The 12,340-nt window shown below is 43.0% G+C and overlaps 4 protein-coding genes across 4 annotated transcripts; 2 read left to right on the top strand and 2 right to left on the bottom strand.

Annotated features, from left to right (window-relative positions):
• The first annotated feature begins 2,169 nt into the window (after window positions 1-2,169).
• LOC117576827 (signal peptidase complex subunit 3) lies at window positions 2,170-3,051 on the top strand. The gene has a single exon (XM_034261901.2). The coding sequence runs from the start codon at window positions 2,274-2,276 to the stop codon at window positions 2,808-2,810; it is 537 nt and encodes a 178-aa protein (XP_034117792.1). The 5' UTR covers window positions 2,170-2,273; the 3' UTR covers window positions 2,811-3,051.
• Window positions 3,052-3,208: 157 nt separating this feature from the next.
• On the bottom strand, window positions 3,209-6,229 carry LOC117576830 (mediator of RNA polymerase II transcription subunit 25). The gene is given in 2 exon segments (XM_052007880.1): window positions 3,209-4,767; window positions 4,770-6,229. Coding segments are annotated over 2 exon segments (2,625 nt in total). The 5' UTR covers window positions 6,037-6,229; the 3' UTR covers window positions 3,209-3,409.
• Window positions 6,230-6,586: 357 nt separating this feature from the next.
• LOC117576829 (transcription factor Sp4) lies at window positions 6,587-10,564 on the top strand. The gene is made up of 2 exons (XM_052007735.1): window positions 6,587-8,033; window positions 8,093-10,564. Exons 1-2 carry the CDS (start codon window positions 6,915-6,917, stop codon window positions 10,103-10,105), a joined length of 3,132 nt encoding a protein of 1,043 aa, XP_051863695.1. The 5' UTR covers window positions 6,587-6,914; the 3' UTR covers window positions 10,106-10,564.
• Window positions 10,565-10,608: 44 nt separating this feature from the next.
• Window positions 10,609-11,893, bottom strand: LOC117576817 (telomere-binding protein cav). Its single transcript, XM_034261887.2, has 2 exons — window positions 11,660-11,893; window positions 10,609-11,576 (listed from the first exon to the last, which is right to left on the bottom strand). Exons 1-2 carry the CDS (start codon window positions 11,783-11,785, stop codon window positions 10,752-10,754), a joined length of 951 nt encoding a protein of 316 aa, XP_034117778.2. The 5' UTR covers window positions 11,786-11,893; the 3' UTR covers window positions 10,609-10,751.
• Window positions 11,894-12,340: the final 447 nt, after the last annotated feature.

The raw sequence follows: 12,340 nt of genomic DNA on the forward strand, positions 1-12,340 counted from the left end.
GCTGCGTTATTATCGATTTTGGTAAGGAATTGAATTGGATTATAGATATATATATATATATATAAATATATATATGTTTGTACAAAGCCATCATATATATATATATATATATATATATATATATATATATATATGTAAAGGCACACACATTCACACACACTCTCTCGCACCCGCACACAAACACACGCACACATGGACAGAGGCAGATCGCGACCGTGTGGCAACGCTGTGCATTCTTTCACTTCTTCAGCATTGCACACTCATTCGTTCGTCATTATACATATGTGTGCATGTATGTACACACACGCACACACTTATATACTCGTTTTAATTTTCCGTTCTCTCAATTCACGTTTTCGTAGTAACTTATTAATAAAAAAAGGAACACAAAAGAAACCAAACTAATACACAAATAACTAATGATAGAAACACATTTTCGACACTATGCATTTTTTTTGGGGTTTTTATTTTTTAATTTTTTTTTTTACATTTTTTGCATAGACAATCGATGCGCAATTGGTAATTTACTTTTTGCTCGGCACAGCGTGCTTTTTATGTGCTTTATATAATCGCGGCGAGTGCACAATATAATTGTCAGGTGAATGCTGCATTTTGTGTGGCTAATAACATTTTGTATATATTAAATTGCAGCATTTTATTTATAAAACTTTTTCGAGCATTTTCGACTTCGCCCCAAACGAGCGCAGCACAGGCAAAAATCTCTTTACACATTTTACAGCGAACGAAACCGAACGAACATCGCGCGTCGAAGCGAGATAACAATGACCACAGCCAGTCCGTCAGCGGCACGACATTGCGTTTGAGCAAGCGAGAGGACGCTATTGAATTCGAGCGAAACCACAATCACACGCACGCCAAAGTCGAAAAAGCAGGCGGACGGACTACGACGACGACGACGACGAAGGCAAATGAAGCAACTAAGGGAAAATTTTTTCTTCGACACTCTTCCGATGCATTTTTTCCCCAATTTAACGATGCATTGGTGCTTGAAAACAATCACAATTGTCACACACAATATTATGCAATACTTTTACAGTAGTTTCGCGTATTACCGTTGCAAATTTGTGGCAAATAAATAAAATTTTCAGCAGCTTTAAAATTAAATTCACTGTCTGTCATTCAGTTTCGGATCGCCATATTATTCCCGGATACAGCGTGACCACAAGTTGAATTTCCAAATATACCACAATTTCTTCGAAAAATACGCAAAATATGCCACTTCCGGCAGTAAAAATGACTAAATAAATCCATAATAAGCCAAAATTAAGTATAAAAAAGGGCGCAACTTTTTGAATTGGTTTTTGTTTTTCATTTTAGTCCTAATCTGAAACATTTATTTTTATTAATATCAATTGACGTCCTCAAACTGATGAACTTACAAAAAGTATACTTTTTATTTGACAATGCGGTCCAAATAACTTATGCTGTGATTAAAAAGAAATAGAGGAAACTGCATATCATATAAGTGCCTAATTTTATTTTTGATAAAAAATGTAGCTGAAGGCTTGCACCTATTTATTAAAAACCGTATACGTGGTAATTTTCAATCGAATAATGTTATATCCCGATGGGTAAATGGGGTGAATTGCTTATAGCGGTAAAGAAACCATTGATAGCACTATCGATGTATTTGCTTTCATTTTACACATCGATCTTTCATGTATGGCCCTCGCAGCGAATATATACATTTATTCATTGAGAATTATTAATAATTATTTATTTAACACCTGTGTAGGGGGTGTGACTATTGAAAAATGTATTTGTATAGAAATTCCGATAATTCTCATATTTTGGTATATTTCTAAACGAGTATAAAAAGAGGCGCATCGTTTATTCCCTGTTCTTAAAAACTAAATATTTAAGGATCCGTCTTCTCCGGATCATACAAATAAAAGCTGCTTTCTGCTTATATATCGGACGTATTTTCACTATTTATTTACCGCTTTACATTATGCTCACAGCTGGTAATATTGACATTTCAATGCAATTCTAATAAAATTTGTTTACTAGTATTTTTATTCTACTCCAAACAACATATTGATAAAATGCCGATAGATTATGTACTAATCGGTTCCATTCATTATTCGTTCCAACGAACACTTGAATTGTCGTAGAGATGCAAAATTTTAAAAACATCGTCGCATCGATAGATTGAGCCATCGATATTTCTCCACCACTACGAACGATTTAATCTGCGGCAAAACTACGTGTCCACTTTTTTATTAATTGTAAATTGAAGCAAATTTACTAAAATGCATACGGTTTTAACCCGTGGAAATGCCACAGTGGCATATTCCTTAAGCGTCCTGGCCTGCCTGACGTTCTGCTGCTTCGTATCGACCGTTTTCCTGGACTACAGAACCGACGCCAACATAAATACGGTGCGAGTGCTTGTGAAAAATGTTCCTGATTACGGTGCATCGAGGGAGAAACATGACTTAGGATTCCTCACTTTTGATCTGGAAACCAATCTAACCAGCGTTTTCAACTGGAATGTGAAGCAGCTGTTCATCTATTTGACTGCTGAATACAAAACACCATCGAATCAATTAAATCAAGTTGTGCTCTGGGACAAAATCATTTTGCGTGGCGAAAACGCCGTTTTGGATTTTAAGAACGTGAACACAAAGTACTATTTCTGGGATGATGGCAACGGTCTGCGGGACAACAAAAATGTATCTCTTTATCTGTCATGGAACATCATACCGAATGCCGGTCTACTACCCTCCGTAAAATCCACCGGAAAGCATGTATTTAAATTCCCCTCAGAGTATAGCTCATCCATTTAGAAACATTAAAACTTTTGAATAATTTGTAGATTGTACTTTAAATGCGTTTTGTACTAAAATAAAATTGCTTTTTGTTTTGCGTACAATTGCAAAAAAAAAATAATAGAAAATTTCTTAAGAATTACGGGAATGTAGCACAAATATGCATTATGCTCTGCTTTTTATAGAATTATAAAAACAACACCCAACCGATAAAACCCATTAAGTGGACCAAATATATCATCCGACCAATTGCTGGTTATTCCTGGGCATTAATTTATTTCTCCCGGTTGATATTTTGACAATAGTTATAGTGCAGCCGAGCCGATTGGTTGCAACTTGCCAGTCTTTCACTCTTGACATTAAGATCGTGCCTTCAGAGTTCACATAGTCAGTCATCAAATGAAGCCAAGGCAATGTTGAATATATATCAGAATACATACGTGTATAATTTAATGCATAACTTAAATGATTACAAAAATTGAGAAATTTGACAATTTTTACAGACAAGTTTGTATTGGGCAAAACGACAGTCGAGCAACTTGCAACATATTTCACGGACACGGACTTGAAAAATGATAATGATAAAAAAGAAACACACATATTCTAAAAGGACAACTCTACATAAATTCATATCCGCCGTCGTCAAAGTTGCGATTACCGACCATCGGTCCGCCAGCGCCCATTTGATTGGGCTGTCCACCCATCTGGGGACGAAACTGATTGCCCGGCGTCTGGTGTTGGAGCAACTGGCGCAGTCCTGGATTGTTATTGCCAAGCATGGGGCGCACCATGCGTTGCTGTTGCTGCTGCTGCATGGCTGCCACATTGGGAGGCACCTGTTGCTGCTGTTGCAATTGCTGCTGCAGATTGGGATTGGGGCCACCAACTGGGACGCCGAGGGGCATGCGCTGCTGTTGCATCATATTCATTTGCATTTGTGGTTGCATACCACCATTGCCACCTGGTCCGCCGCTCATCTGCATGTTGAGCTGTGCATATTGATTATAGTGCGGTTGCTGCTGCTGTTGCTGTGAATTATCCTGCTGCATTTGTTGCTGTTGTTGCTGCTGCTGCAATTCCATTGGTGATTTGCCTTGTTGCTGTTGCTGCTGTTGCAGCATTTGTTGCATCTGCTGCTGTTGCTGCTGCTGTGGCAACTGTTGTTGCTGTTGCACCTGTTGTTGTTGCTGCTGCATATTGCCATGAGATTGCTTCTGCTGTATCACCTTGCGCAAACGCTCTACAAACATCGTCTGATTGTTGGGTATAAAACCAAGGAACGCATTGCGATCAGGTGTATACAGCAGAATAAGCACTTTAATGTCGCATGCTGGTGTATTGGCCATGGCCGAGAAATGTACACAGCCTGCAAAGCCGGATGTCATCATTTTGGCTAATGAATCGAGCGCTTCGCCTGGCGTTGGACGAAACACCACCATCTTGGAGTCCTTCAAAAACTGTCCGCCAATGTTGCCCACCAAATGTTTGGGCATCAGTTGCATCAACAACTTGGGTGGCCAATTGTCCGCCTTGATTTCAGGCTCTCCATCTTTGATGTTGGTGCAAACGGTGCATTGCAAGGTATGCGGAATCTTTTGCTGATCGTTTTTCGCCTTTTCCGACCATTCGAGAATGCCCGTCCAGATCTTTTCGCGTATCGATGCTTGTTCTTGTGGTTGCTGCTGCTGCTGTTGTTGTTGCTGCTGTTGTTGTTGATTGGGCTGTTGCTGCTGTTGCGGATTTGTTTGCTGCTGGAGCGTTGGCACATTGCCGGCACTTGAAACAGCTGGCATCATGTTGGCATTCGCATTGGGATTAACCTGCTGCTGCTGTTGCTGCTGTGGGTGTTGTTGCTGCTGCTGTTGGGGATGTTGTTGCTGCTGTTGCTGTGCCAGTTGTTGCTGCAATTGATTGTACTGTTGTTGGTTCATCATGTGTATTCTTTGCTGCTGTTGCTGCTGCTGCTGCAATTGTGCTGCTGTTGTTGTTGCTGCTGCTGTTGTTGCTGCTGCAGTGAATTGACTGTTTGATTGGGCGGTCCACTAATACGTGACATTAAAGCCGGATTAGCATTTTGTTGCGGCTGCATGGGCATATTGTTGCCACCTCCCTGCATAAACGGCGGACGCTGACCCGGCTGATTGGGATACATCCAACGATTCTGGCCGGGAACAACTCCCTGCGGAAAGTTGGCATTTTGCATTTGATTCGGCATAAATTGCTGTTGCTGCTGCTGTTGTTGTTGTTGCTGCTGCTGTTGCATGAGTTGCTGCTGTTGTTGTGCATTCAAGAGAGCCGGATTTGGCACAGTGCCAGGTTGTTGCTGCTGCTGTGGCCCTTGCATATTGTTCATATTCATCACTTGCTGTTGCTGCTGCTGTTGTTGTTGCTGTTGCTGTGGAGGACCACCTGGTTGCTGCTGCTGTTGTTGCACTGTGTTCGTCTCCATGGGAATGTTCTGGCCTTGCACAGCCTGCTGACCGTTGTTGAGCACTGCTGCTGCGGTCGCTTGAGTCTGCGGTGGTGCAACCATTTGATTATTTACTGCTGCCGCCATGCTGTTCGGACTCGGCGCACGCTCTTTAAGACTGTAGCCCTTGAGCAGCACCAGATGCCGTATGTTTTTGGCATAGTTTTTGGTTGTAATGGGCTGATCACCATCCGCCTTCATGTAAAGCTTGAAAAGCACGGGTATTTTGCGAGGCGCAATGATCGATAGATTGATCTTGCGTTCATTGAACAGTGCTGCTAATTGTTCACAAGATTTACCTTTGTATTTCCAAGATTCATTCACAGCCATCTGATATGGAGGACTGTTGCAGATGAGAATACAGTGACGTTGTAGGTTCGCCTGCTCCAGCATGTGCCGTTGTTCGTTCATCTCGTCGAAGCATCCGTGAGCGGCAGCAAGTCCTTCGGCCATATGGCCATGCGATTCCATGCCACCACCAACCAAAGGCAAGCGTTCGATGGTTTCAATCACTTTCTGGGGCTGCACAAATGGACCATAGGTGGCACACACAGGCTCGAGCAAATTCGCCGCTGTACTGTAGGTAACGATGCCGTAAAGTGTCGCATAACGTTCAGCGATTAGGAATTCGCGTTCGTCAATTGAGCCTTGTGTGAAGTGCTCCAAAGTGGGTAGAATGTAATTGGTTTTCAGCTCGTTGATGTAGGCGCCATTGATGGCGCTGCTCTCGATTACGAAGACCACATCGGCCAGGGTTAGCTGATCCACTTCCATGATGTGCAGACCGTCCAGAAAATGCGATTTCTAGGTGAGAGAGACTTACAACAAGCGGAATTGGCTTTCTGGCTGTTTTCTTAGCCCATTTCAACACATTTATCGAGTTATCGATATGTATCCAAAATACAAGTTAGCGATGTGACCCGCAAAAATGCAATCTTGTGAACGATAGTGCTGTTATAACAAATCTGTTAACTAATTTAAATAATTAAATTCTAATAACAGAAAAAATAAAAATTATAGAACACAAAAACATAAATTAGTTTTAATGCTATGAAAAATTATGTATATTTTGAAAGTGTTTCACAGTTTGTACTATGTTAAGTGACTTTATATTATTTTTTAAATGAAATGTGAGGATGTCAGCAATTTAAATAATATTTATTTGTTTCGTCAATTGTTTGATATGTTCTAAATGAAAATAACCAATGTCTATTGCATGTATATAAAATATGTTAAGCTTTTAAACAGTAGCAATCGATAATCCCTGCTGAAGTAATATCGATTGTATCGATAATGGTTTTTCACTTTTCTGCTCATCTCTTTCTCTCATTCGCGTTTATGTTTGTCAAAACAAAAAAAAGTTAAAAATCGCTTCAATTTTTGTATAATTAGCGTCCAAATAAAGCACAAATCCCCATCATGCAATGTATATAGTCTAGCCCCGTGTGTATTTGTGTGTGTGTGCGTGTGTGCATTCGTGTTATATGCGTTTTCAAAGTAAACAAAAGAAAAAAAGAAAAATTGTGTCGCTGTTAAAGTGTAGTGAAAAATGAACTTATTTAAGTTAAAACGCTCGGTTCACTTTTGTTGACCAAAACTAGTAGGGTTTGCCCCATTTATACATTCGATAAGCAGCAAGAAAGCAACACACAATGTTGCAATACAAAAACGCCAATGCAGCCGCCGCAGTTGCCAGCAACAACAACAGCAATAACAATACCAGCAACAGCAGCAGTAGCAGCAACAATAATGGAGTCAAGGGAGCAACGCAGGGAGCGGCAGGCAGTGTGGCAACGGTTGCCACCAATAATGCAGCAGCAGCCGCAGCAGCTGCCACACCACAAATGCAACAGATCATCAACATTCATCAAATGCCAACACAGTTTGTGCAACAAGCTGCAGCTGCGGCTGCAGCTGGTGGCTTGCCACCGAATATGTTTCAAATTGTGCAGCCGATGGCCATGCAAACGGTGAACATCGATGGCCAGGAGGCCATCTTTATACCCAACATCAACGCGCAGCTTGCAACCGCGCAGCCCGTCAACATCAATGGCCAGCAAGCGTTCATCACGCCCAACGGGCAAATTGTGCGTGCTCCGCAAGCGGCGCCAGCGCATGAGGCACAGACGCAACTGTTCACCATACCCAACACCAATATACAAATACCGTTGGCCAACATAGTGCAACAGCAGCAGCCACAACAGCAACAAGCACAACAGCAACAACAGGTGCAGCAGCAACAACAACAGCAGCAACTTCAGCAGCAGCAGCAACAACAGGCAACAGGAGCCGCAGCAGCAGCTGCCGTGGGGCAACAAACCATCACAATACCCGGCACCAACATTCAGATACCCGCCTCGGTGGCTGCCGCAAACGGTTTGCTGGGCAACATCGGAAATTTGTTGGGCGCTGCACCAACCACCATTAAGCTAGAGAATGGTCAGACTCTGCAGAACATCCAGCTGCGTGGCGCAACAGCAGCACCACAGCTCCTGCAATTTCCGCAAGCAGCGCCAGCAGCAGCCGCTCCAACGTTGCAGCAAACGGTTGCCGTGCAGATTCCCGTGCAAACGGCCAACGGACAAACGATCTATCAAACTGTGCACGTGCCTGTGCAGGCAGCGGCAGCAGCAGCCAGCGCAGCACCTCCAACGCTGTCCAACCTGACACAGTCGCTGCAAGCGATGCCCACGTCAATGCAACAGATGCAGATCATGCCGCAGTTTGCGCAAATCGCGCAGATTGTGGCCCCCAATGGACAAATACAACAGGTAAAATGTTATAGTTAAATTTACTAAATTACTTTACTAATTCATATCTGTTTTAACAGGTGCAACTAGCTCCCTTGAATGCTTTAAATTATTCACAGCTGCCGCCGAATGCGAACATCATACACATACAGAATCCACAGCAGCAGCAACAATTTGTGCAGCAGCAACAGCAAGTGGTGCAACAGCAGCAATTGCAGCAGCAACAACAGCAACATGTGCAACAACAACAGCAGCAAGCCCAACAGCAGCAACAACAGCAGCAGCAACAGGCAGCGGCTGCAGCAGTGCAACTGCAACAACAGCAGCAACAACAACAACACCAGCAGCAGCAACTGATCAATGCCATCAATGAGGCAGGCGGGCAATTGAATGCCAATCAACCCATTACCATCACTAATGCCCAGGGGCAACAGTTGACAGTGATTCCAGCGCAGCAACTGCAGCAGCTGCAACAGTTGCGTGCGAATCAAAACGCCGCTGCGGCCGCTGCTGCGATGCAATTGCAGAGTGGCAATTTGCAAGCGTTGCCCATACAAAACATACCGGGTCTGGGTCAAGTGCAGATCATACAGGCGAATCAATTGCCCGCCAACATGGCAGCCAATTTTCAACAGGTGCTCACCCAGCTACCAATACCCATGCACACGGCTGCAACAACAGCAACAGCTGCAGCAGCAACCGCGAGCAACGGACAGCCGCAGAATGCAACAACAGCGATGACAATGATGCCCAAACAGGAGCCACAAAGTCCCACGCAACTGATCACCAACATTAAGCAGGAGCCGCCAGATACGTGTGTGTCGAGTGTGCAAACTACGCCGAATCCTCCTGCGCCCACAAACACAGTGCAGTTGCCCGCAGCGCAGCAGCAGATCAAGTTTATTGTGCCTCAGTCGCCGCAACAACAGCAACAACAACAACAGCAGCAACTGCTAGGTGATGGACACAGTTTGTCAACTGTAAACATTCCCGCCTCCATACAAATAACCGCCTTACCAGCGCCAACGGCGGCTGCAACAACACCAAGCACGCCAACCACAACAACAGCAGCGGCAGCAATTGCAACAGCAGTAGCAGCAACGCCACGCAGTGTGCCCAAAGCGAATCTGTCGGGCATTGTTACCACCAGCAGCGGTACACAGATCACCATGAATACGCCAAGCGGTCAAGTGGTCTCCCTAACGACGCCAGCACGCGCCAAACTGGTGAAGCAAGCGCCACAGCAGCCACTGCCAACGACGCAGCAGCAACAGCAGCCAACAGTGAGCATCAGTGTGACTGGCAGCGATCAAAATGCAACGACGCCGGAAGTGAAGCCACGATTGAAGCGCGTTGCCTGCACCTGCCCCAATTGCACCGATGGCGAGAAGCATTCAGATCGCAAGCGTCAGCACATTTGTCACATACCCGGCTGCAGCAAAGTCTATGGCAAAACGTCACATCTGCGCGCCCATTTACGTTGGCATACAGGCGAACGTCCATTTGTCTGCTCCTGGATGTTCTGCGGTAAGCGTTTCACGCGCTCCGACGAGCTGCAACGCCATCGACGCACACACACTGGCGAGAAGCGTTTTCAGTGCCGCGAATGCAACAAGAAATTCATGCGCAGCGATCATCTGTCCAAGCACATCAAGACGCACTTTAAAACGCGTACAGGTGTCGAGTTGATTGACCTGAATATAAAGCAGGAGCAGAAGCTGATGAATACACCGAAGAGCATTAGCACTTTGAATGGCATTGTGACCATTGAGTTGCCAACGAGCGGTACAGCCGCCAATGGCAGCGGCGCCTCCAGCGTGGCAGCAACAGTTGCGGGCTCAACTGTCTCAGCGGCACCGGGTGGCGCAACAATTGTGCAGCTGCCATTGAGTGCCAGCGGCGGAATTGTTGGCGATGAGGGTACCGATAGCTTTGGCGACGACGATGACATGGAGGATGAAGAGCTGACCGAAGAGGATGATGAGGAAGAGCTGACCGAGGAGGATGAGGAGGAGGACGATGAAGAGGATAGCGGCGATGAAGAGAAAATGACAATCTCGGTTAGCGAGATGGGTGAGAACTCATCCAACTAGCATTCGGAATCACTGTTCATGGAACAGTTCATATTCGATCACTTTCCATAGCCGCCGCCAACATCGTCGTCGCCGTCGTGGCTTCAGCCTGTACAGTTGCTACCCGCTTCCCGTTCCCCGTTTCCTTTTCCGTTCATGTAAAAAATATCTCTGTATATAATTCAGATACATAAATATAAGTTATACGTTCGGCATGCCGAATTTACCGCGATCCCCTTTGCTAGGCTTCTAAATCAGGAAAACTCTTTTTTTATGTTTCGATGTACAAAAGTTACAATATCTGAAGCAAGGGATTTGTGATTAATATTTATGTCTCATAAGTTTTTACAAACCCACATTATTTCGTTAATCATATGCGATTTTAACTAGGCTATATTAGTATTACAAACACAAACTATATATATGCAGATATATAATATATATATAGTATTTTAAGGAATTTTTTATATATTCAGCGCGCACAATATGTCGAATAATGTTATTATATATAGAAATAGAAGATATATTCGGAAGCATGTTTAATAAATTTGTAATTCAATTCACAAATAAATTCATTTTACATTTTTCAAATATTATTACCCGTAGTATTTGTTATGTTTTTAGTTAATACTTCTAAATTAAAGTAAATATGTATTTCAATCGAAAATTAAAGAAAATCATCAGTATTATGAGTGGATTCCGTCGATGTGCAGGGCACTTGGGTGTTGAAGATGGAGTAATCTTCAGGGATTGGTTCACTCTCTGTTTTTGGCGTCTGCATATCCGAGTCGATGGTCATAGAGTTGGGATTAATTGCCATCGCTGCAGTTGCCCAATCGATCCCTGACTTATCAAAACTATTCTCCTTTAATTCCTGGACATCGTTAGAATCATCATTTATGACCAAGTCGGCCATTTCAGACATATTGTCGTCTTCGTTTTCAGCAATTGTGGACAATTGAAGAATTTCGCTTTCGGTGTTTCCGACATGCCAAAGTTGAGGTTCGCTGGAATCGGGACCTGACGATGTGAGGTCAACTGGGTAGTTGATTGTATTAACGGGGGCGACTCCGCTACCTTTGGGACTACTGGGCAAATGATTGGGTATTTGCGACAACATTAATGACGGGTCCTGGTCTTCACTGATCTCCTCAATGGACAACGATGTTGATGACGATTGGGATAACGAGCTATTCCATCTGTCTAAACGTAGATTATTACGCTTCTTCAGTATGCAACGACGAATATTCACAGCTGTTTCAATTTCCTCCGGTTCATATGGTATCACCATATTTCTCTTCACTGCTTTAATGTACATTTTATTGATGAAGTTTTCGGAATGATTTTTCAGGCGTTCCTTTTTATCGAAACGTTTCTTTGCCTCCCAGACACAATTGAAAAGGGTCATATCGACGCGCACTTTGGTGCGCAGACACAGTTGTCGCACATCTTCAGGACTATATCGTCGACTTAGGTCTTCGTTGGTAACTCTCTATTGACAAAATAAATAATATACAAACATGTACATATGTACATGAAATGAGGCGCAATTTTTAAAGCATTTTTTGTACTCACTTCAGCTTCTAGTAAGCGCTGAGCTAACTCTGATTCGGGCTCATCCCATTCTTTTGTTAATTCCTTAATGTCGGCTTCATAATTGATTTGATATTCGACCAGTTCTTTCGAAAAATAAAGCGACATATTGGAATAAAACAAAAATTGTTGACGAAATTCCAGCACTCATCGGTTTGCTTGAGTTTGTGTTCAGTGTGACCGTAAACGCCTAGGATATAAATCCTAGCATGCTTCGGTTTCAAACAGAAAGATGCCTGACTTATGATCGTATTTTTAAATTAATTATTTTTTTAAGAAATAACAATATGAAATTATAAATCATTACACTAGTTAACGTTGATGTTATTATTTGTGCATTGCAAAACTTATTTGCTTTTATATATATGAATTTCTTTGATCAGTACCAAAAGAGAAATTAGGAATTCTAAGAAATAAGATTAGTGTTGAATTATATATTTGTTTTGTAATAATTATTCTAAGTGGCTGTTCAAAAAGCATTGTTGCTATAAATATTGTTATTGATGCAAGGAAAAAAAAACAAACAAACCATGACAATAAGAACAATGGTCATTCTTTCAAAACTGATCCCTTTATATGGCGTTGCCATATTTTGCAAAAGAACAATGTTTTTGCAAGCACAGCATTTGCGACGCGTTAGTTTGACTCACGGCGTTGGTCACA

Source organism: Drosophila albomicans, chromosome 2R (genome assembly GCF_009650485.2).
Source record: "Drosophila albomicans strain 15112-1751.03 chromosome 2R, ASM965048v2, whole genome shotgun sequence".
Classification (NCBI taxonomy): Eukaryota; Metazoa; Arthropoda; class Insecta; order Diptera; family Drosophilidae; genus Drosophila; species Drosophila albomicans.

Coding starts and splice junctions, on each gene's coding strand:
- LOC117576829 (XM_052007735.1), top strand. CDS start 6,915: ATGTTGCAATACAAAAACGCCAATGCAGCCGCCGCAGTTGCCAGCAAC. Junction 8,034..8,092: donor CCAATGGACAAATACAACAG/GTAAAATGTTAT, acceptor CTGTTTTAACAG/GTGCAACTAGCTCCCTTGAA.
- LOC117576817 (XM_034261887.2), bottom strand. CDS start 11,785: ATGTCGCTTTATTTTTCGAAAGAACTGGTCGAATATCAAATCAATTAT. Junction 11,577..11,659: donor AGCGCTTACTAGAAGCTGAA/GTGAGTACAAAA, acceptor TTTTGTCAATAG/AGAGTTACCAACGAAGACCT.
- LOC117576827 (XM_034261901.2), top strand. CDS start 2,274: ATGCATACGGTTTTAACCCGTGGAAATGCCACAGTGGCATATTCCTTA.